A 21,959-nucleotide genomic window follows, 5' to 3' on the forward strand; every position below is an offset into this window, starting at 1 on the left:
AGAGCGTTCCTCAATTCTACCAGTGCTGATTTTTATTTTTATTTTGGTGGCCTTGCAATGTTTAGCTATAGCTCTCTTTAGAATATGAATGAAGCCAAGCATCTTTCAATATATTAACCAACCGTTTGTGTACAAACTATGTGGTTCACACTGTTTCTGTGAGTTGCTTAATTAGCTTTCTTTTTGTTATTAATTTGTTCTATTGGGGTTTTTTTGGGTACATTGAGGCAATTTTCTCAGTACAGTGACGATGTTTCTGCCATTTGTGCTTATCTCTTAAAGGTCTTTCAAGTAACTTTTCTGCAGAAAAATTTTATTTAATAAAATTTACTAACCATTTTCCTTTGTGGATTTTAGGTTATGTATCTTATTTGGAAAGACCATCACCATTCCCAAATTATTTTCTAAACACAACCATATTGTGATACTCGTATGGTTATTTTAAATTTAATTTCTTCCTATATCTGATTGGGATTTGTTTGGTGTAAAAAGTAATAGTCCAGGATAATTCTTTAGTAGTGGCTAATCAAATGGCCCAAAATCATTTGTTAGCTTTGAATAATCTATATTTTCTCCAATGATTTAAGCAAGGCACATATAAGGATGCTAAGTTAGCAAGATGCCATGGAGAGGAAGAGTAAGGTAGTAAATGATGAGGAGCACAGAGGATGGGATGAAAAACCAGAACAGAATGAGGGCCAGTTAGAAATATCTTTTTTTCCCTTTTTTTTTTTTAAAGATTTATTTATTTATGCATTCAAGAACTGGGGTACAGACCAAAGGTGCAGGGGGTGAGATGACCCACCAGAGATAGAGAACGTAATAGGACAGGCAGATCTACTGAAATACACTGCTGAGGGGAGCAGCAGGCAAGCCAGGAGAGGTCTGCTGTGCCATGCGGGTAGCTCCCTGGCTGGGGATTGAACCCATGCTGCAGCGGCTGAGGATAGCTTCACAATGCTGCGCCTTAACCCCTTGTGCCACAGGGAGGCCGCCAGTTGGAAATATCTTTAGAGCAGGCTCCCAGGGGATGGGGATGGGATGGGTATCAATTATTTTTAAATCTTCCCAAGTGATTCCAATATGCATTCAAGACTGAGAAATACCACTTTAAATTTTGCAAAAGAAAGTGAATATTACAGATTGAGTTGTTCTCTACCCTTACTGTGTACGAAAATCCTGTGGGAATCTTTTTGAAAGATACACAGCAGGCCCTCAATTAAGGTCGACTCATTTCATGTTGTTTCGTTATGAAGTTGATGAGAAAAGCAAAATCCTGGCCCACTTTGACAAAATGACCTTATTAAAGGACCTGGTTTCATTATTGCTTAAAGCTGCAGTTTCCATGAAACTATCTTGGATCTTAAATGAGGAGTTACTACTGTAGAATGATGTCAGGCCAGGCACCTAAACTTTCTGGTATAAATAATCTCGGGGCCCAGGTAGTTGTTTTCACTCCACATGTGATTCTAATATGCAGCTAGGCTTCAGTACCTATGGTGCAATATTTCTCAAATCAGAGTGGATCCGAGTCATCCTGAGGATTTGTTAGATCACAGATGCCGGTTATCATCCCCCACAGTTCTTTAACTAGTAGGTCTGGGTTGGAGTCAGAGTTTGTAGCTAACTAGTCTCCTGGTGTTACTGTTTGTCTGGGGATTGCTATGATCAAAGCATGAAATGTTTTTCTTTAATTGAATGATGTAATTAAAGATAATGATTTTTAACACTCCAATGTAAATGAATGAGAGATTTGATGGAAGGGACACAAGTAGTGGGAATACACAGAAAGAGGAGCCCCAATCTCAGTTTACTGAAATGGTCCTGAATCTGGGGAAACAGCAAAGTGCAAAACACATTTCAGAGAGAAAGTAAGACTTAACAGGGAGAGTATAACAAAAGACAGTGCTAATTTGGGTGACTGTGTAGATGACATTGCTAGTAACAGAATTTGTAATATTAATCTTGGTGTTGGGTAACAGTGGACTTATAGACAGGGAGAAAGCTCCAGGTGAAGATAAACTTGGCATCTGTGCTCAGAAGAAACGTACAGGCCAAGATAGAGCTGTGTGAAAAACCAACACACTCATGAAGCAGAAGGCCTTGGTCAAAGAGAGCCTGTCATAAGTGAAAGGGTGACAGAGGGTGTAACCTAAGGGATCCTGGTAGTTGTAACCTAAGGGATCCTGGTAGAGAAAAAAAAAAAAAAAACAAAAACAAGGCAAAAAGAATGAAAGTACAGAAGAAAATATCATAGGAGGCAAGGGAAGAAATATGTTTAAGAAGCAGTTTCCTCATGAGAACTACACCTGAGGAGAGAAATCAGATACTGTCCCAAAATAAACTAAGATATAAGAAAAAAAAATGATGATGGTATTAAAAAAATAAAAGAGCAGGTTCCTGGTATCACCTGCAGGGTGTTCTGGTGAAATAATAGTATTTTAGAAGGAAGTTGCTCGATTCGACCACCGGTCATCACAGCTTTGGTGGAGCAGTAGGGAGTGGTAGGGAGCAGTAGGGAGTAATATACGAGAATGTCATCCCACACTCATGGCCTATGCAGGCCTGAATTAGCTTCCTAAGGCCCCAAAAGGAGGAACTGCTAACTTGTTTTACTAAAACATACAATAAACATCATAAATAACGTCTATATTTGGTTATTAATTTGATCAAGCTATAATTTTAAAAGATATTACAAATGTTATAATGGTTAATAATTTCACAGAATGTTTGAAAAACCTATATTAAAAATGTGCTTTCAGGCGGAAAATGGATAGGATAATGGCTGAGTGGCTAAAACAAGCTGCTACCTTATAGGATATGAAGCTACAGCAAAACAAAATTTTGGTGCTTCCCCTATAGGCTAGAGTCTGATTTACAATTTTCGAATCTTAGCGCTGAACAATTTTACTTAGGGCATTCTAAATTAACAACAGCATTTTTACTAAAAAAAAAAAGGAAAAAGTTCTGCTATATAGTTTCATACAGTCTTTTGACAGCAATCAAAAGCAGACCAAAAAAAGGACATTTTATTCAGCAATATGTCATAGAAACACGGCAATCTCCACTTGCATCTCCACCCCATCCACAGACATGCGCCTTCTAGGTGGATGTTAGGTAGCAGAAAGCAGCAAATGCCCATCCCCCCATGGGGCTGAGGAAGGATAAATTAGACTGAGGGGATAACTTTAGTACTGCTACTAATATTGGAAAACGCTAAACATAAAACTCTTTAACTGCTTTAAACTGGAGGCAGATGGTGAGAATGGAAGCAATATGCACATGGGATTTTGCTGCTGAAACGTTTAAAATCCACAGAAAAGGAACTGCTCACTTTTAAAATAACTTTTAAAAGTCTGATTCTAAAGGTAACATATGTTCCTGGTGGAGGACTTGGAAAACACCATTACCTTATATAAATGAAATTGGTAATCCTAATAGTCACTACTAGTGCAGTGTCCCAGTCTATTATTGATAGTATGTACAGGCATATAGAACATACTTTCAAATAGGATCATGAACAATATTCAGTGTTTGAATCATGCTTTTTGTAATTAGGCTGCAATTATAATATATTCCTAGGCCATGAGACATTTTTTAAAATGCCATGACTTTTAAAGGCTGCAAATAAATCCATCATAAACATGGCCTACAATCTAGCCGTCAGTCTTCTCACTATTTAATGTTTAGGTTTTGCTATTATAGAGTTATAAATAATGCTGCAATTAATATCCTAAAATAGGTGTGTCTGAGTGCTTTTCTGATGATTTCCTAAAATTATATGTCATGAAGTACAAAGGATAGTTCAAGTGATATGAACTATTCTCAGGGTTCCTGACAAAATATCACGCTGCTTTCTAAAAAGATGAAATTGGCATTAATGTACTGAGAATGCCCACCTTCATCATGCCATCATGAGAAATGATGTTTGCTTTTTAATATTTGCAAATCACGTGAAAAATGGTTGTTATTTTAATTTGCATTTATTTGATTAGTGTGAGGTTGAACTTTGATTTGTATATTCGTTTCTATGTCTTCTTTTTGAGCTGTTCATGTCCTTTGTATTTTTATTTAGTGGATCATTAGAATTTCTCTTACATTCATTTAAAAGAAAGCCTTATAACGGAACAATGTTAAACTTCTGCCCATTATATTTGCCACAAATATTTCTCAGTTGTTAGTATTTTAATTCTTTTCATTTTGCAGAATTTCAAAATCTTTTTTTAAAGACTTATTTATTTATGCATAGAAGAACTGAGGTACAGGCCAGAGGTGTGGGGTGGTGAGAGGATTCACCACAGACAGAGCAGGGAACAGAAAAGGCAGATTGAAACACACTGCTGAGGGGAGCAGCAGGCAAATTGGGAGAGGTCTACTAAGACATGTGGGTTGCTCCCTGGCCAGGGATCAAACTCATATTGCAGAGGTTGCAGATAGCTTCATAGGTCAAGTCCTAACCCCTTGCACCACCAGGGAGGCCCCAGAATTTAATTTTTTTTTTAAGATTATTTATTTATACAAGCACTGGGTACAGTCAGAAGCAGGGGAGGGTGAGAGATTTCACCAGAGCCAGAGCAGGGAACGGAACAGGCAGACTGACGAAACACACTTCTGAGGGGAGCAGCGGGCACGGCAGGAGAGGTCTGTGCACCATGTGGGACTCTCGCCCGGAGGCCGGGGATCGAACCAGCGCAGCAGAGACTACGGGCAGCTTCACAGCCCAGCACTCAACCGCTGCACCCCCAGTGGAGGCCCATAGAATTTCAAAATCTTAATAAACTCATATTATCAACCTTTCCCTTAGTGATTTCCTCCATTTATTGTATGCTCAGAACTCATTTTCCTATCCTAACCATATTAAGTAATCCAACTACACATTAATTTTACATTTTAGGGGCTAATTTTAAATCCATATGAAAATACTTTGAGTATATAGTGTGAAAGAACGCTCACCTCACGTTATTTTCAGATAGATCCCCAGCTTCCCAGTATCACTGTTGATTAAATGATCTCTTTCTTGGTAGTTTGTGATGTTTCCCTTTTCACATCATCATCAATCCTTGTCAATTTTTATTTCGTGTGAGAATGACTGTTGCACTGTTGTTACTTTATGATGCATGTAAGCTCAGGTAGGGAAACCTGACTCACTGAATTTACTTCATCAATTGTATTTACTCAGTCTTCCAGATGTACCCTAGAGTCCTGATGTCAAGTGACTGTTGTGGGTATCTGTCATCTTTATGGCCACCCAGTATCTTTTGAGCAGTTTCCCTGTAGAAGAGGAACTTCCATTATCATGAGAACTGCCTCACAAGGGGACACCCACTGTTCCAGCCTCCCCTACAATTCATATAAACATAAGGTTATTCCAATCAAGTCTAAACTCAGCTTTGATTTGAAAGAGGCACTAGACTTGGTGGGAGCAATTCAAAGCAATCATTTTTGGTGGCAAGAGAGTGCCAGGATCCCTTTTGGGGAGAAATGCTGTCAGAATTTTTGGAACCTAGGGATCAAATATAGCAGTGGCTAGGACCTGCTGTGACACAGGGATGTTGTCTGGGTGTTTTCCAGGCTATGTGGCTTCCAAGGTGCACCCTGTGACTATACTGAAATTTCTCTAGCCACCTAGTTCACTTTAATAAGATCCTCCTCTGCTTAAACTAGATAGACTGAATGTGAAGGAATGTTAGACACACACACACACACACAGAGAAGATGCTGATTGGAAATGCTTTAGAACTATAATTTAATGTGGGTAAATGATAATATTGGCCTTTTCTCTAATGAACATGATATATGTTTCCATAATTATTTAGCATTCAAATGAAGTTTTATTGTTTCTTTATAGCAATCTCCTTTTTTCTTTCTGGTTAATTCAAGACAAAGCATTTTATGCCCCTTGCATATGGGGGGATATGGGAAAAGAGTATGGGATGCTATCATGAATTAATTCCTTTCATTATCATTTCTGATTATAGTTGGTGAAATATAACATCAATTTCTATATATTCATCTTTCATACAATCTACTTAGTGAATGCTTTTATCAATTTTAATATTTACTCACTTAATGCTCCTGAATATTTTAGGTTATTTATAGCATTTGACTACAGCAAATTTTTACCACCTTTGAGTTATAGATTTTACTCTAGTTTTATGTGTGGCTTGACTGAAAAGAATCCTGAGAATAAAGTTAAATATTAGTGAGAAGAGATTTTAGTAGAAGACCTCTCATATTTTGCTAAAGTAAGATAGTGGCCAATAGTCTAAATAAGATATATCTTACTATGTTATGGAATTCTCCATTCACTCTCATTTCCTAAAGAATTTTTAGCAGAAATGGATGTTTGATTTTCTAAACTGCTCATTCCACATCCATTTAGATGGAACATTTGAGTCGCTGCTATGATGTATTAGTAGTGTGCATGATGTTAATTCAATTGACATCCTTGGAATAGACCAGCGTAGTTTATAGTAAGTAATCCTTAGTGTTCCATTAAATTTTAACAATTATATTTCAAAGTGAAGTGTATTAGCAGTTTCCTTAGTCTGTACTGTATGAATATGTCCTTTTTATTTTTTTCTGTGATAGAAAAGGAAATCATTGCTTTTATGCTAATACACTATCTTTAAATGTTTAAAAATTATACCTAGATGCATATTTGACTCATTAATTAATTGTAAAGCCCTACTCCCCACAGTCAGTCAAGGGATTTACCATGTGCTTATCTCTAACTCACCTATCACATCTTTTTTTTTTTTTAATTAATTAATTAATTAATTAATTAATTATACAAGCACTGGGTACAGTCAGAAGCGTGGGAGGGTGAGAGAATTCACCAGAGCCAGAGCAGGGAGCAGAACATACTGATGAAATGCACTGCTGAGGGGAGAAGCGGGCGGCAGGAGAGGTCTGCGCGCCATGTGGGACCCTCGCCCGGTGGCCGGGGATTGAACCGGTGCTGCAGAGGCTGCAGGCAGCTTTGCAACCCAGCGTTCAACCACTGTACCACTGGGGAGGCCCCACCTATCACATCTTAAAGAATATTTACAACTTCTGTTTTTCTATCAATGCTTACCATAGAAACTTTTATACTCCACAATTTCAGGTCTACAGTTCATTTTAATTTTTTTACAGGATTGATTTATTGGTCATAATACATATCACTTAATATCTTTTCAGTTTTTTATATCATTCCCATTGAGATAAATATGATATTTTGTGGCACATACACGATTTTTAAAAACATAACCAAACACCTCAGCCAGGGATGTCTCAGCCTTAGCTGACAGCAGGCCTTGCACTAATGAGGTTGAAGCCTCAAACCCATGATGTGCTTGCTCTCATCTTCTGTATATTTTTAAGTGAGTTTCTCAGAAAAGACGTGGGAAGTATACCACATGAGATGTCAAATGAAGGATTATGCATTTTTCTATATATCTATATGTATACCTATATATAATTTTAGCAAGCAGAGTTTTTTGACAGTAACATCATTACCTAGAAATTAATAGAAAAGACCTCTGAAGAACTTTACTCTTTTAGAAGGAATTAGTTTTGTTTCTGTTCAGATGTTCATAGACGGTTTTCATCCATTGTTTGAAAACTACAAAGTCATAGGCCTGTAGCTAGGGCAGTTTTGTTTCTTTGTTTTCATTATTTGTGGCTATTTTACTAAATTTTGTTCTTTTTCAACTTGGAAAAGTTTTCATTAACATTACCTTTGATGCTTTTGTTCCATTTATCTGGCCCCCCAACAAAAAGATATATTGTCACAGATGAATGAGCCCCCAATTTATCTGACGTGAATGCTTACTACAAGAAAATATAGTTTCTGACATATAAGAAAGATCAGGTTGCTGCAAGGGCAATGAACGTCTGAGCAGCTTATAAAGAAGCTGTTGTGGTGGGAGATGGTTACATATGTTTTGGTTGTTGGCACACTAACTCTGATGTCAGGTATGCAGCAAAGGAGGTGGAATCTACCTTTGGTCTTCTGCCTTCTGGAATATCATACTCTTCCTGAGATCTAGTCATGAGTTGACTATTTTAAATCATGAGAATGTGTGCTGTACTTAGAGAAAATTCCTCCTAAGGAGCAATCATTGTTACATTCTTAATACCCAGTATTACTGCCATTTTACAAACCAGGGACAGATGTCAGATATTTAATGAAAAGCATGATTAGCTAGCTACCAAACACACAACCCCTAGTCAGCTGCTACTCTGAGGTATGGTAATGTCACCGAGTTCAACTTTGCTATTCTAACGTCTATCTTGCTAGTATAGACAACTTTAGGAAACAATATGGTAAGTAGGATTCAGGTGAGATAGGCACATATTCATGACAGGAATTGGTTAAGCCTTCACTTCACCAAGGGAAATGAACATTCATTGCTGATGTCAACAGAGAAGCAGGATGGGGGATGTGTGTGTGAGATATAAAAACATCTTCACAGATCTATTGACAAAGCAGAAGGCTATGGCTTATATGACATTTGTTAGGGGGGTAGGAGAAGTATCTATATCTCTTGGTGTTAATTCCGCCTGGGTCTTTAGGAGTGGGAGAAGAATCTGCATTAGGCCTTTCTTTTTTGAAAATCTAAACTGTCAAATGAAAAGACTAAGACTAGTGATAAGCTTAGAATTCCCATTTTCTACTGAAATAATGGCACAAAATTGGGGCCTCCCTGGTGGTGGAAGGAGTTAAGTCTCAGCACTATGAAGGAATCACAGCCACTGCAGCATGAGTTTAATCCCCTGCCAGGGAACTAACCCCCATGGCATAGCAGACCTCATCTAGACTGTCTCATCTGCCTCTCCCCTCAGCAGTGTATTTTAGTCAATCCCCCTCTTAGGCTCCCCACTCTGTCTCTGGTGAATCCTCTCAACTCCCCCCTCCCCACAACTCTGGCCTACACCTCAGTTCTTGTATGCACAAATAAATAAACCTTTAAAAAAATAATAGCACAAAATTACCAAATGTGAACCAACTCACATATTGTTTTTCTTTGAATTTCAAGGTTATTAGAATATTTTTATTCCCAAACCAAGTTACTAATTCCACAAGGAAGTGGGTTTTTTAACCAATTAAGAAACTTACTTCATTATGCATTTGGCATATTTTAAATGTTTTGCATCTCTAAACAATGAAGTGGGCATGTACTTTGTCCCGGGATCTCTTCCTCTCTCTCTCTCTCACCCACACACACACACTGCTGTCCCTCCTCCCAAATGTTTTTAAAATCTTCAAAACTAAACTCTCCCCTTTAATGACTGGCTGGTCATTTTGGTAACTATTATATGTTCTGGAACATTCCCATATGTGCAAAAGGAAGCTTTTATACCAAAATTGCTCCATTTTATAAATATTCTACCACAAATTAAGATGTATTGCTACTCCAGATGAACAAAGAGATGACTTCAAAGTGTGCCTGTGAGGCTCACACACCAGGACAGCCAGTTTTCCCATCACAAGTCCTTCCAAAGGGAACAGGCATCCTTGGGTGTGAATGAAATGAGCAAGTGACCACCCCACACATGCCATGGTCACTCCCCATCTTACTCCAACTTGCTGTTCTGCCCTCTTTTCCTTAATATTGTAGATGCTGAGAGATCATTTTTCATCAAATGCTTAACTACAAAGAACATGTCACCAAGGCAGAATATAGGCCAGTATTATAAGTTCTGAAAACACAGGGTTAAAAAATTTTCCTTTAAAACAAAAGAGCAAGAAATGTAGAATTATAGCCTTAGAAGGAAAATTCTAAAGGAATTATTAGAAAGAAAATATATGTATCCCACTTTCCTCTTTTAACAGAAAAAGAAACTAAGGCCAAGTGAAGATAAGAGAATTATTCAAAGCCACCCTTGCTTGAGAGCAACCATGTAACTAAGAAATTTAATCTGGAAAACAGCTTCTTTGTAGCCAAAAAAAATGGCGACCACTGCCCATGTGATTAAATGCTGTTTTTTTTTTTTTTTTTGTTCAACCTCTGATATCTTAATAGATGGACCACTTTAGAATGTGTATGCTTTGGGGAATCCTCAAGTGTACCCATATCACAGCTTCTCCACCAGTGAGGAAGAGGGCTGCAGGAGGCTCAGCAGCAGTACAGGGGATGCCTGGTTTTCATGAAAATAGCTAACAATTTTCTCTCTCCGGCCACTGTTAACTGGGTAGGTGCCTTTTCCTACCAACCATCTTTGACTGTGACTAGGTCACATGGGGAATGTTAGTATTCTATCACTTTGCTTATGTTCTCACTAACAATTATTCTTTTCATGTATCACAGCAACAGAATTCATTCCCAAAATAACACAGGAATTTTTCTCTCTTCTTAAATACAACATAAGTGCAAATTATAACAATAAAATTTTTGTAAACGCTTGTGTTTCTTTTTAAAAAAGTGGGAAGACAAGTTCTTTAACAGAGCAAGGTCAGAAACAAACAAACAAACAAACAAACAAACAAACAAACATAAAAGAAAACCATTGATCTCGATGTATCAAGCTCCAGAGAGAAGAGTGACTCAAAACTCATCTCTGGAAATGTCCCAGGTCTCCCTGATCCCTGCAAACAGCATCTTCAGGGCCAGATTCCAGGGTCTTTGCTGGGAAGAGTGTAAGAAGCAAAGAACAGGAAGCAGGGTTCTAGATCTTGTTCTACACTAACAAGCCATGGGATTCTCATTCCTTAGCATACCAGGTCTCAGTTTCCTTAGTTTTCAAGTGTGTATGCATGCATGTGCACACGCTAGATCTTTAGCTAAAACTAAACATTATTCTCCCGACCAAAATGTGCCAAAGGTGGATCTTTACTGGCTAAAGCAAAAGTGGAGTGAGAGAGCTGCAAACCCCACTTTCAAATCACCTCTTCCTGCACCCTACCCCTAAGTTAGCAGCCCCTCTGGAACTGGTGTGGTTCTGATCTACTGGAGTTGACTCTTTAAAAAATGCATTCATTTCCCAAATCAGCTCTAAGCCAAAGTAAGTACACCAGCTGAGGGACCTCTAAAGGCTGGCAATGCCAAAATGAAAATATCACAGACGACTACAAATGCATCCCAGCAGAGACTGTTACAAGGATGCCACATTCCATTGTCAGCAACCCATTTGGAGATTCCAACCAGCTTGTGTTCTAATTTGCTTCCTGTTTAACACTATGGTGCCCTATCACTTTAACTACTTTAATGCTTGCTGCAAAATAATTTCATAACTATGAAATTAGATTGGTTACAATACTTCAATAGTTTTTAAAGCCTCACACTGTCACAGCACTTTAAAATATCCCAAATACTAACATTTAAGCAATCACATGAGGTTGCAAGCGCAAGTTCTATTGTTTCCATTTTCTAAAAAAGGAGGTAAAAAACTTTGGAGAGATTTGCCAAAACAAAAACAAAACAAAACAAAAAAAACACTGCTGATAAGTGGTAGAATTAAGCCAAAATCCAGATGTACCTGGAGATCCAGTTTTTATTATACACACCATTTAATACTTTATCAGTTATTAAAGTTCTCAAATTTAAAAGGGTCTAGTAGCAGGATTACACAGTAGCTGGAGGTTTCTATAGCACAGTCTAGCCCTTCATGCCAAAGAAACAGGAACACATGTGAGGTGTGGACAGCTCTGTCTCTGCACACAACAGCACCTTCACTTGCCCCCACTGACCAACACTCAGTCATCACGCTGTCACTGGCAACAAAGATCCTAGACACTTAATAGATGTAGTTATTGTTTCACCTCAGGAGAACACGCTTGATGTACTTAGATATGTGTAAAGCTATTTCGGTGCCTACACAACACATTCTTGATGCTTATTAAATGTCATTTGCAGCAAGCATTAAAGAACATTTCCTGTGGACACAACCTCTGACTCTTAAGGCCTCAAAAACTAAAGTCAGATAGCAATTGACAGCCCAACACCGCAAATATAAGACCAGAGAAGGTCACAGTTTAAACAAAACCTTCCTTGGGGCTTCCCTGGTGTGCTAGGGGTTGAGTCTCAGCACTATCACCTCTACAGCCTGAGTTCCATACCAGCCAGGGAGCTAACCCACATGGTGCAGCAGACCTCCTCTGTCTCTCCCGCTGCTCCCATCAGCAGTTTATTTCAGTCAATCTGTCTGCTCTGCTCCCTACTCTGTCTCTGGTGAATCCTCTTACCAACCCTCCCCCCGCAACCTGTACCTCTGGCTTATACCCCAGTGCTTCTACACAAAAAAAAAAAAAAGAAAGAAAACTTGCCCAGATGAGGCTAACAAACTAATTAAAGTTGATCATGTTGATTTATGTTCTTCTAAGAACAACAATCTGGAACCATCAAAATATTCATCAGGGGAGGTAGCTATAGTACATTCACAAGATAGAATATTTTGTATTCCTTAAAACCAAGTTTTGAAAAAAAAAAGATTTAATGGTATGTCAAAATGTAGTACCAAAATAAAATGATCTGGGCACAAAATTATGTCTATAAAACCATACTTATATATGTGCATATAAATGTACAATTTTTATGCACAATTTAAGTATGCATATTATAAAATTATAGTAGACTTAGATACATAAAACACACGTATTTAGACAAATACCCAAATGTTAAGTAGTTAATTCTGAGTGGCAAATAAGAACACAAATGACTTTTATATTCTTCTTTATAGTTTCTTGCATTTTCCAAATTTTCTAAAATAACTATGCACAACTTTTGTAAATAGGAAAAAGGTAATTTTAAAGACATTTTTAAAAAAAATCTAAACTGTTTCCATTTTATTGAAGCATAGATCATTTCTTTTTTCTAAAACTCAATGACTTGTCTTGAATGTATGCTCTTCTAAATTTTCTACACCTCTCTCCCATAAGCCCAGAGAAATCAAATCTATTATCAACATCAATACAGGAATGTTGAAGGATGCCTCTTATCCATAGCTGAAATGTCTAAACTCGCGATGGTTACCACAGTACCTGCATCTTAGCATTTCAAGAGAAGCTCTGTAATTACACACTGTTACTCCTAACATAAAAGCTTAGAACTTAAAAAGGCTGCAATTTGCATGGGTTTGTAGAAAAATACTCACATATTGCTGCAGTAAACACAAAAATCTGCATTAAAGCCTCATTAAAGCTGAAATTATAATTATGCCAGGGCGAGTAAGTTCAAAGATAGAGATGGCATTACTGTACATGATCCTTAAGAAAATGCTCTTTAGCATATGCACTTGAATTTAAAATACACTTTCAAACCTCCTTTACAGGTCACCCAATAGGTACAAGCTTATTTGGGTTGAGTTAAACGGTGGGCAATTAATGAAGACAGCTGCTGCTCCCCACACTAATGGGGCCCCCGCCTCAAGTTCTTATCTTTATGGAACAGTTTAGTCTCCCTGTGACTCTAATCCACACAACTCTTACAAGCTAATGGGCTGAAGAAGACAGACTGTGTTTACCTGTGGCTGAGGATGTCTAACTCAAATTCATAGATAATTTGTGGGTTAGCTGGTAAAGTGTATCAGAAGCAAAACAGTACCAGAAAAACAGAAGTCCCTGTGGCAGTCCCTGAAGCTGTCCAGTGAGCCCACCAAGTTCTGAAAACCTCAAGGGTGAGGAGACAAGCAAGTTAGCAAGGATTTTAAATCTATCTTTTTGCTTTGTGGGTGATCATTTATCATGTATCTTTTAAAAAAGGGCAACCTTAAACATAAGACAATCTCCTTTATTTCAATTAGGAGATAAAGAGAGTGAGTGAGTGAGAGAGAGTGTGTGTGTGTGTGTGTGTGTGTGTGTGGCCAATTCGAAAAAAACTTTCAGGGACTAAGGGAACATAATAATACATGTCATTTATGTTTTTGGACAATGAAATGTATAATTATCATACTATATGAGATTTAAATGTGAAAATGTCTAATCCTTAAGTAGACAATGTTGACAAACCAGTTGTTTTAGTTCCTATTTCTAATATTTTACAGAATTTGAAATGAAAGAATCTCCTATCTCACTAACTTTCAAGAAAAATGACTATTTTGAGATTTTTCATTTCTTGGTAATTCTTTCCCTTCAGAATTTGTAAGAATCTCTTTACACACACACACACACACACACACACACACACACTTAAGAATTAATTCCCAATGTCTATTTTCTATCAAAAAGAACAGCTCACATTTCCCTAATTTCAGTGAAACACTGTCCTGTGCACCTGGGAGGAGGATTAGCACCTTAGCAACTAACCAATTTAGGAGAATGAAAGGCAATGGCTGTTTCAGCTTTTAGTTATCGGTGAAACATTATATTATGTGCAAGCTAAATGAAAGACTGGTTAAAATTACTTTCAAAATAAACTTATTATGACAATACACTGTGATATGTGGGGCTTTGTAAGTATTCAGATATTTAAGAGGATTCTCTGATGGGGTGGGGGCAACAAAACTGGCCTTTGCTTCTAGAGCTTCTTTATTAACAGTTGCTTACTCTTTTTACAAATATTTGTTAAGTGCCTGATAGGTATTACCAACTTGATAAAATTCACCACTCCCTATTTCTGGGAATCCTATCTTCTGGAAGTTTCTGAGACATTACATTCTTCTCTTTCCCCTCAAGTAGCTGCTTCTCAGTTTCTTGTTCTCTCAGATCCTCTAAATGGCGGATTGTAGTCTCAGACAAGCTATGCTTTTTTCTTATTCTAAAACTCCATCTTTCAATGATTTTGTCCTTTTCCAAGCTCATAATTATTTAGTAATGAATGGCTTCTAAACTGTTATCACCTGCACAGACTCAACCTCTGAGTTGCCATCCACACAGCTGTTTATTTATGTCAGATGTCTAATGGGCATCTCAAACCCAGTATCTTGTCTCCTTGTCTCCTCAATCTTGGGAAATGCCCCTTCTACCCATCCTACTCATCTGGAAGGCACCTTTGATTCTCTCTCTCTTCCTACATCCAGTCTATTACCGAATAGAGCCAATTCTAACTTGAACAATATGAACCTAAGACCTAACTGGTACTCTTGTAACCAAATATTCCCCTCCAAAACCACAGCTAATGCATAAACACAAAAATGTTGCAAGATCTTAATTAAAAAATAATGAAGAGTCCTTCTTAGTGTAAGAACAAAGAAACAGACACTAGTACCACTTGTTAACACAAGGGAACTCTAAAATTAAATTTAGGAGTCAGTCTTCAAAAGTTTCAATTTAAAATGAAGGAGAGAATAAAAGGCCAAATCAAAGGCTATTGAGATTAAAATCTCCTGTATTGAGAGATTAGGGAAATATGAAAGATGTCAGTCATTAAATTATTATTAGGAAGAGATTACATGTAAATACTGCAGTCTTCTCAAAGGAAAAACTGATAAAATAAGGTCATGGATCTGCATGAAGGAATTAAATACTCATGATACTGGTGTATACCCCTGACTAGTGAGTCAACACAAAGCTATACCCAAAATTAGGAAAACACACTGACTGACGTCAGTCCATCTGATTTTATCATTCTTTTCCTTAAGCAGGAAGGGCAAGATGTGTCATTACTCAAGCCAACAATTGGCAGTTACACAAAGGCTAAAGATTAAAAAATAAAATTGTGAGGGCAGCATGGAATATTAAAGATAGCATTCTATATAGCTCAGAAAATAACTTATGAAATACTGGACGTCAGAGACAGATGCACTGTGACATCACAAAACTTGGATATACACACTACATTAAGAAATCTGATCTTGGACCCATTGATGGTTTTTTAAAAAACAGGTGATTCCAACATGATGCTCAAGGGGGACTAAGGTTATCTATATGATTTACTGCTTTTAACCAACACAAAATGAAACTATGAGGATGCTGAGCATGAAGTTTTAAAAGTTTAAGTTGATTTTGCTGACATCTGCTTTTAATTATAGCAAAATGACACTAAGTAATTATATTGTAGATTCCTCTTGGGTTAAAAAATTTTCTATTATTTTAAAGAAAGAGTGGTTTATTAGGCCATCAGGAAACATAATTTCTATTGAGGCGAACAATCAATTTGCTATGACTCAGTGGGCACATAATCTTATTTTGTCCTATTCCCCAAAAAACAAAGCAGCATAGAAACCATTTGTCTTGTGCCATCATGCCCCTGAGGCCAAAGGAGGTCACCCCCTTGCTGAATGGGTATTTTTACAAAGATCTACAAAGCAGAATTAAACAGTTTGGCAAATATTTTGAACATGGAAAACCAGCTAAAGGGTTTTTTAATGAATGTCACAAAATAAATGAAACAAAGACACTATTGCACTTGGGACTGTGTCCCTAGCCTCACCTCTTCTCTAAGGAGAACTCTTTCACTGACACCTAAAGATCATTCCTCTCTATTGACTTAAGTTGTTCCCATCAGCAAACTAAAATCCACAAGTAACACTTTTCCCTGTGTGCTGCATATGACCATGCTGGCACTGCAAATATCTGAACAGGAATAGGTAAGTGCTTAACTGCTCTGGTGGTCTAGGGAGTTGAGAGATAATGCTTTAACACCCCCTTTTTTTTTTTTTTTTTGGTTTGCAATCTTCCTTCCTTTTTAGGCTAGTCTATAAAGTTTAGGAAGGATTCAGAACTCTTGTTGCTCAAAAGTTCTTTTACTGCTTGGGAAAAATTACCCTAGGTGGACAGACTAAGGGTGTGAGAAGGTAAAGAAATCAGTTACAGATACTAAACTTATCAAGCATGAAGTGAGCAGGGGAAATGGTGAGCCTGGAACAAGCGATTCATACAACAAGACCATGCGTGTTAAGAAAATAAAAACCTGCAGCATCTAACCAAAATTCAAAGGAAAGAAATTAAACTGAGATACTAGTTCATAAAAAAAATAAAAATAGAAATAAGAAAACCTTATATTAGCTAAAAAAAAAAACACTATAGAAATAATAAATACCAAAGCTTAAGAGAGATTATTGGTGTGAGTACAAAATTTAATATTTATCTCTTGGAGCCTCCCTGGTGGCGCAAGGGGTTAAGCACTGCGCTATGAAGCAATCTTCAAAGTGAGCTGGCCAGGGTGCAATCCACATAGCAAAGCAGACCTCTCCTGTCTCTTCCACTGCTCCCCTCAGCAGTGTATGTCAGTCAGTCTGCCAGTTCTGCTCTCTGTCTCTGGTGAATCCTCTCACCCCACCCCACCCCCACATCTCTGGCCTTTACCCCAACTCTTGTAAGCATAAATAAATAAATCTTTAAATTTTTTTTTAAAATGTATCTATTTCTTACAAATCAAAAGGGAAAAATAAAACAAAATAAAGGGAACATGGATATTAATAGCAAAAGAAAAGATACAAAACTCTAAGTCCCATGTTAATACAACTTGCACATTAAAAATAAAAGATACTATGATTGGGCCTCCCATGGTGGCGCAGGGGTTGAGTGCTGGGTTGTGAGGCTGCCCGCAGCCTCTGCAGCGCCGGTTCATTCCCTGGCCACCCGCGAGGGTCCCCAAAAAAAAAAAAAAAAGATACTATGATTGGTTTATACTGATGGGAACTAAAAGGCTCTAACATTAGTGTTGGCAAGGTGGAGTAAAATAAAAAGTTACAACATATGCATTTTAGTCACATATATAGATGGGCAGACACACATACATACATGTGAAAAAAAAAAAGAAGAGCTACATTATAATGTTAACAGGAGTTAGCGCTGGGTAGTGGATTTCTAGGGAATTCATAATTTCCAGGTAATTTCTCATATTTTCTATAAACTACAGCTTTATTGTGACAATAAGAAAAACCACTCTTCAATTTTTAACCAAACCAGTCATGGGAACACAGCCTGCAGAATTTCTTGTAAGATTTTACCACATCCTTAAAATGACACAGAGTCTTAAGGATGTTTGTAAATATGCTAAGGTCTTGGCAGTGAGGACTAAAATTTCAGGTTTTACTGAACTCCTTATTTCCCAGCTACATATGACCAAGCTTGTAACTCACCTTCTCAAGGCAAAAGGTTATTATGAAGTTCCTTGATGACATCAGAGATGTTGCCAGGTATGTCCTGGCTCACTGGAAAGTTTACAAACCCTTTTCTATCTCAGAATGTCTCCTCTGAAATCATTAGTCCATCTTGCTCATTTCCCCTTCTCTCTACTTCACTGCCAGACTATTAACTTTCAATTCTTTGTATCAGCATGCCTGTAAAATCACTCCCTTCCACCCTATCCAACTCAATGTCTCCTGATGAGTGAGAACGGGTGATACCACTCACGAGCAAGGAGGGTGGGTTGCAAAGCGGTGGGGAGAACAATTATGGGTACCTCCCTCACAGTTTTTTTTAAATAATCTAAACTTCATTGAAAAAAAATGTACATGGTACTTACAGCTTCTACTTGAAACCTACCTTAATTTTTAAGCAGATGGAAGAAGGGGATAGAATCTGCATCAAAATGTCCATTGGGATTTGAATTGGAAAGTGAGATTTGGGGTGTTTTTTTTGGTTTTCCATTCCCCGAATACCTACCCTAATACTTTTGGGGGCTTTTACAAGTTTCTACTTGGAATTGCATTGCTTGCATACATATTCTTCAGGTTTCTCAGTTTTAATTCCGTGGACTTCCTTTAGCTCAGTTGCAGTTCTGAAGACAGGCTTGATGAATAGTGCAGTATCAAATACAGCAGTGACAAATTCCTTGGAAATGAGGGGTGTGCATGTGTGTGTGTGTGTAAAAATTTATTAAGTGTTTTTCTAACCAGACACTAACCTAAATAGTTTACATGGACTTAGAGGTTTAGGGGTAATTCCTGTCTAATGCCTCCAACAAATGAAGCTCCTTTCCAACTTTCCTTCCAGAAAACCTCTTATAAATGAATCTAAGAAGTTGCTTGCAAATTCCCATAAGACAGTTTTTTAAAAACACAAAAAGTTAGATATTTTGGCCAACAGGGTCACATTTTCTATTTTAGGACCTTAAAATCCTGAAGTTACTAGGTCTTAGTTATTTATCTAGATCTAGTCTTTGGTTTATCCTTTATAATTATTACTCTTAGAGCTCATACTTTCATCATCTGAATCAAAATATAATATGGAGGTGATGACGTGGTAGGCAGAATTCTAAAGATTTCTGTTCCCTCATTATTCCATTAATTACTAATCTAGCTGCAAAGGGATCTTTGCAGATGTGATTAAAGTCCTGTCATCTGACTTTAATATACACAAATTATTTGAGTGGGCCTGACCCAATCAATAAAGCATTTAAAAGAAAGAATGTTTACATAATAAACAAAAAGAATTTTCTCTGGCATATGGCAGGAAAAATTAGAGATCTGTAGCATGAGAATGACTGCATGTGTCACTGCAGACTGGAAGATGGAGACCTCAGTCTTACAATCACCACAAATGGAATCTGCCCATAGAGCATGAGTTTGAAGTGGATTCTTGCCCAGCTCCAGAGAAAAGCCCAGCCCACTGACAATTTCATTTTGCCTATGATACTGTGAGTGGAGAACCAAGCCAAATCTACCTTGATTTCTGCCCTGTAGAACTAGCAGATTAAACATGGATATTATTTCAAGTCACTGAATTTTTGGAAATTTGTTATATAGCAATATAAAAAAAAATGCAGATACTATGTTGTTTTCTTTACTGGCCTTATTTTTGCTATAAACCTACTTCATAATTTCTTTACCTTCCTATTCCCCAAAGACAAACACTAAGTTTCTCCATCATCTTTTTTTTTTAAAGATTTATTTATTTATATAAGAACCAGGGTACAGGCCAGATGTGTGGGAGGGTGAGAGAACTCACCAGAGACAGAGCGTGGAACAGAACAGGCAGACTGACGAAATACACTGCTGAGAGGAGCAGCAGGCACAACAGGAGAGGTCTGATGCGCCATGTGGAACCTTCGCCAGCTGGGATCAAACCGGCACTGCAGAGGCTGTGGAGAGCTTCACAGCATGGTGCTCAACTGCCTGTGCCACCAGGGAGGCCCTCTCTATTATCTTTTAAAAAATTCCCTATAAATATGTGCAAATATGCAAATATGTCTATATATGAATAAATACTCTCAAACACATACCCCCCCACACATAATTACCAAGGTATTTTTTTATTTGACAATATACCTTGGGCATCTTCCTAATATCAGAATATAAAAGTTCACCTCATTCTTTATGAAAACCGGCAGTGCTGGATTATATACCTAAATGATTATTTTCTAAACTAGTTCCCTATGGAAGGATATGTTAAATAATAAAGGTTAATAATTCACCTTTCCATTTGCTAGTTATGAACAATGTTATACTTATGATTTTGTTATTCTGTGAAAATATCAGTAAGATAAACTCCAAGAGAGAGATTTTGCTGATTCAAAAGTTAAATGCAGTGGAAAATTTAAAACTGCAAAAACCAAAATGGTTGTACCAATTCACATGTCACACCATGTGAGAGGGACTGCTTTCCTTTGCTACAACCTTGAACCACTGGATTCCATCAATTTTTTTTTCAAATTTCTGAAAGTGTTTGAAATGTTTCACCATTCTGAAAGTGTTTGCTAGGTTACTGATACGATCTCATTTTCCTTGTTCAAATTTCTCTTATGATTGCAATGAATCATCATTTCATATACTTTTGTTGGCCATATAAATTTCTGTTTGAGTAACAGTCTGTTTACACATTTACCCATGTCTCTCCTGGTGGTTGACCATTTTCATATCAATGTACATAAGCTCTTTGTACATTAAAGTAATCAGATGTTTGTTAGTTGTGGGCATAAAAATATTTTTCATACTTTGCTTTTGATTTTGTTTATTGCACAGAAATTTTCCTTTTAAGAAAGACATACTCATCTTTACTTTGGGGCTTCTGAATTAAATTTCACGCTCAGAATCTTCCTGGAACTAGGAGCCTGTGGTTTTTTTCTTTCTTTTTTAATAGGACAGTTCTATTCACTTTCTGGAATCCCTGGTTGTCCACAAATCGTACTTCATTTGTAAAGATAAATGTGCTTGAACACTCTGCCACAATTTCTCTCTCCTCAGAGGACTGCCGACACATCTACCAAGATGTAAGTTAGTATTCTCATCTCTAGCGATCATTTGATAGATTTAAATTCAAGTCAGTGATAAGTAGTCTGACTCACACAACCACTAAGAAAAACTAAAGTGTGTCTTTCATCTTTTGGGTCAACGTGCACTGAGAAACAGCAGTGTTCTCTCTCTTGCTTTACAGGGAGACACCTAGGACCCCTCACCTGACATTCTGTGTATCAAATACACCATGGAGAATGGAGCACAAGCAGGAAAATATAAGAAGCATGGTGAGGGCCTCCCTGGTGGCATAAGCAGTTAAGACACAACCTGTGAAGCTATCCATAGCCACAGCAGCACGGGTTCGATACCCAGCCAGGGAGATACCCACACGGTGCAGCAGACCTCTCCTGACTTGCCCGCTGCTCCCCTCAGCAGTGTAGACCTCTCCTGACTTGCCCGCTGCTCCCCTCAGCAGTGTATTTCAGTCAATCTGCCTGTTCCGTTCCCCACTCTGTCTCTGGTGAATCCTTTCACCCCCAGACCTCTGGACTGTGCCCCAGTTCTTGTACACATAAATAAATAAATCTTAAAAAAAAAAAGTTGACGAAACTAAATTTAAAAAAAAAAGCATAGTGAATGGAAAGGCATTTCACAATATCAAGACATGAGGATTGGTTCTCCACTTAATTATATTTTCTACTTTTTTTTTTTTTACACAGAAACAGGACTCTATCAGACTTTGCTAAATGCTACTTCTCACAAAAGTCTGTCAGACTTTCACTGTTTCTGAGCAAATAACAACCTGTTGACTCTATAACATAAGGGAAAATATTCTCTTAAAGACAAGCTTTTCTCTGCCCACTCCTCTCATTAAATACTAAAATCACAGTTGAAGGGAAAAGAATTCAAGTCAAGTATACACAGAGAAAGGGAAAAATAATTAAAAGAATCATTAAAGTCTTAACATTTTGTCTAAT

General features: G+C 37.5%; 1 protein-coding gene across 1 annotated transcript in view; it reads right to left on the reverse strand.

The window, feature by feature from the left end:
* The window catches only part of MAST4 (microtubule associated serine/threonine kinase family member 4), a gene marked incomplete at both ends in the record, with an annotated part of 550,061 nt that overhangs the window by 83,360 nt on the left and 444,742 nt on the right, over nucleotides 1-21,959 (reverse strand). The window contains 2 exon segments of the mRNA XM_084233151.1: nucleotides 18,772-18,778; nucleotides 18,780-18,822. Of these exon segments, the coding sequence (XP_084089277.1) occupies nucleotides 18,772-18,778; nucleotides 18,780-18,822 (50 nt within the window).

The sequence above is a fragment of the Talpa europaea genome (genome assembly GCF_964194135.1).
Source record: "Talpa europaea genome assembly, chromosome: 5".
Classification (NCBI taxonomy): Eukaryota; Metazoa; Chordata; class Mammalia; order Eulipotyphla; family Talpidae; genus Talpa; species Talpa europaea.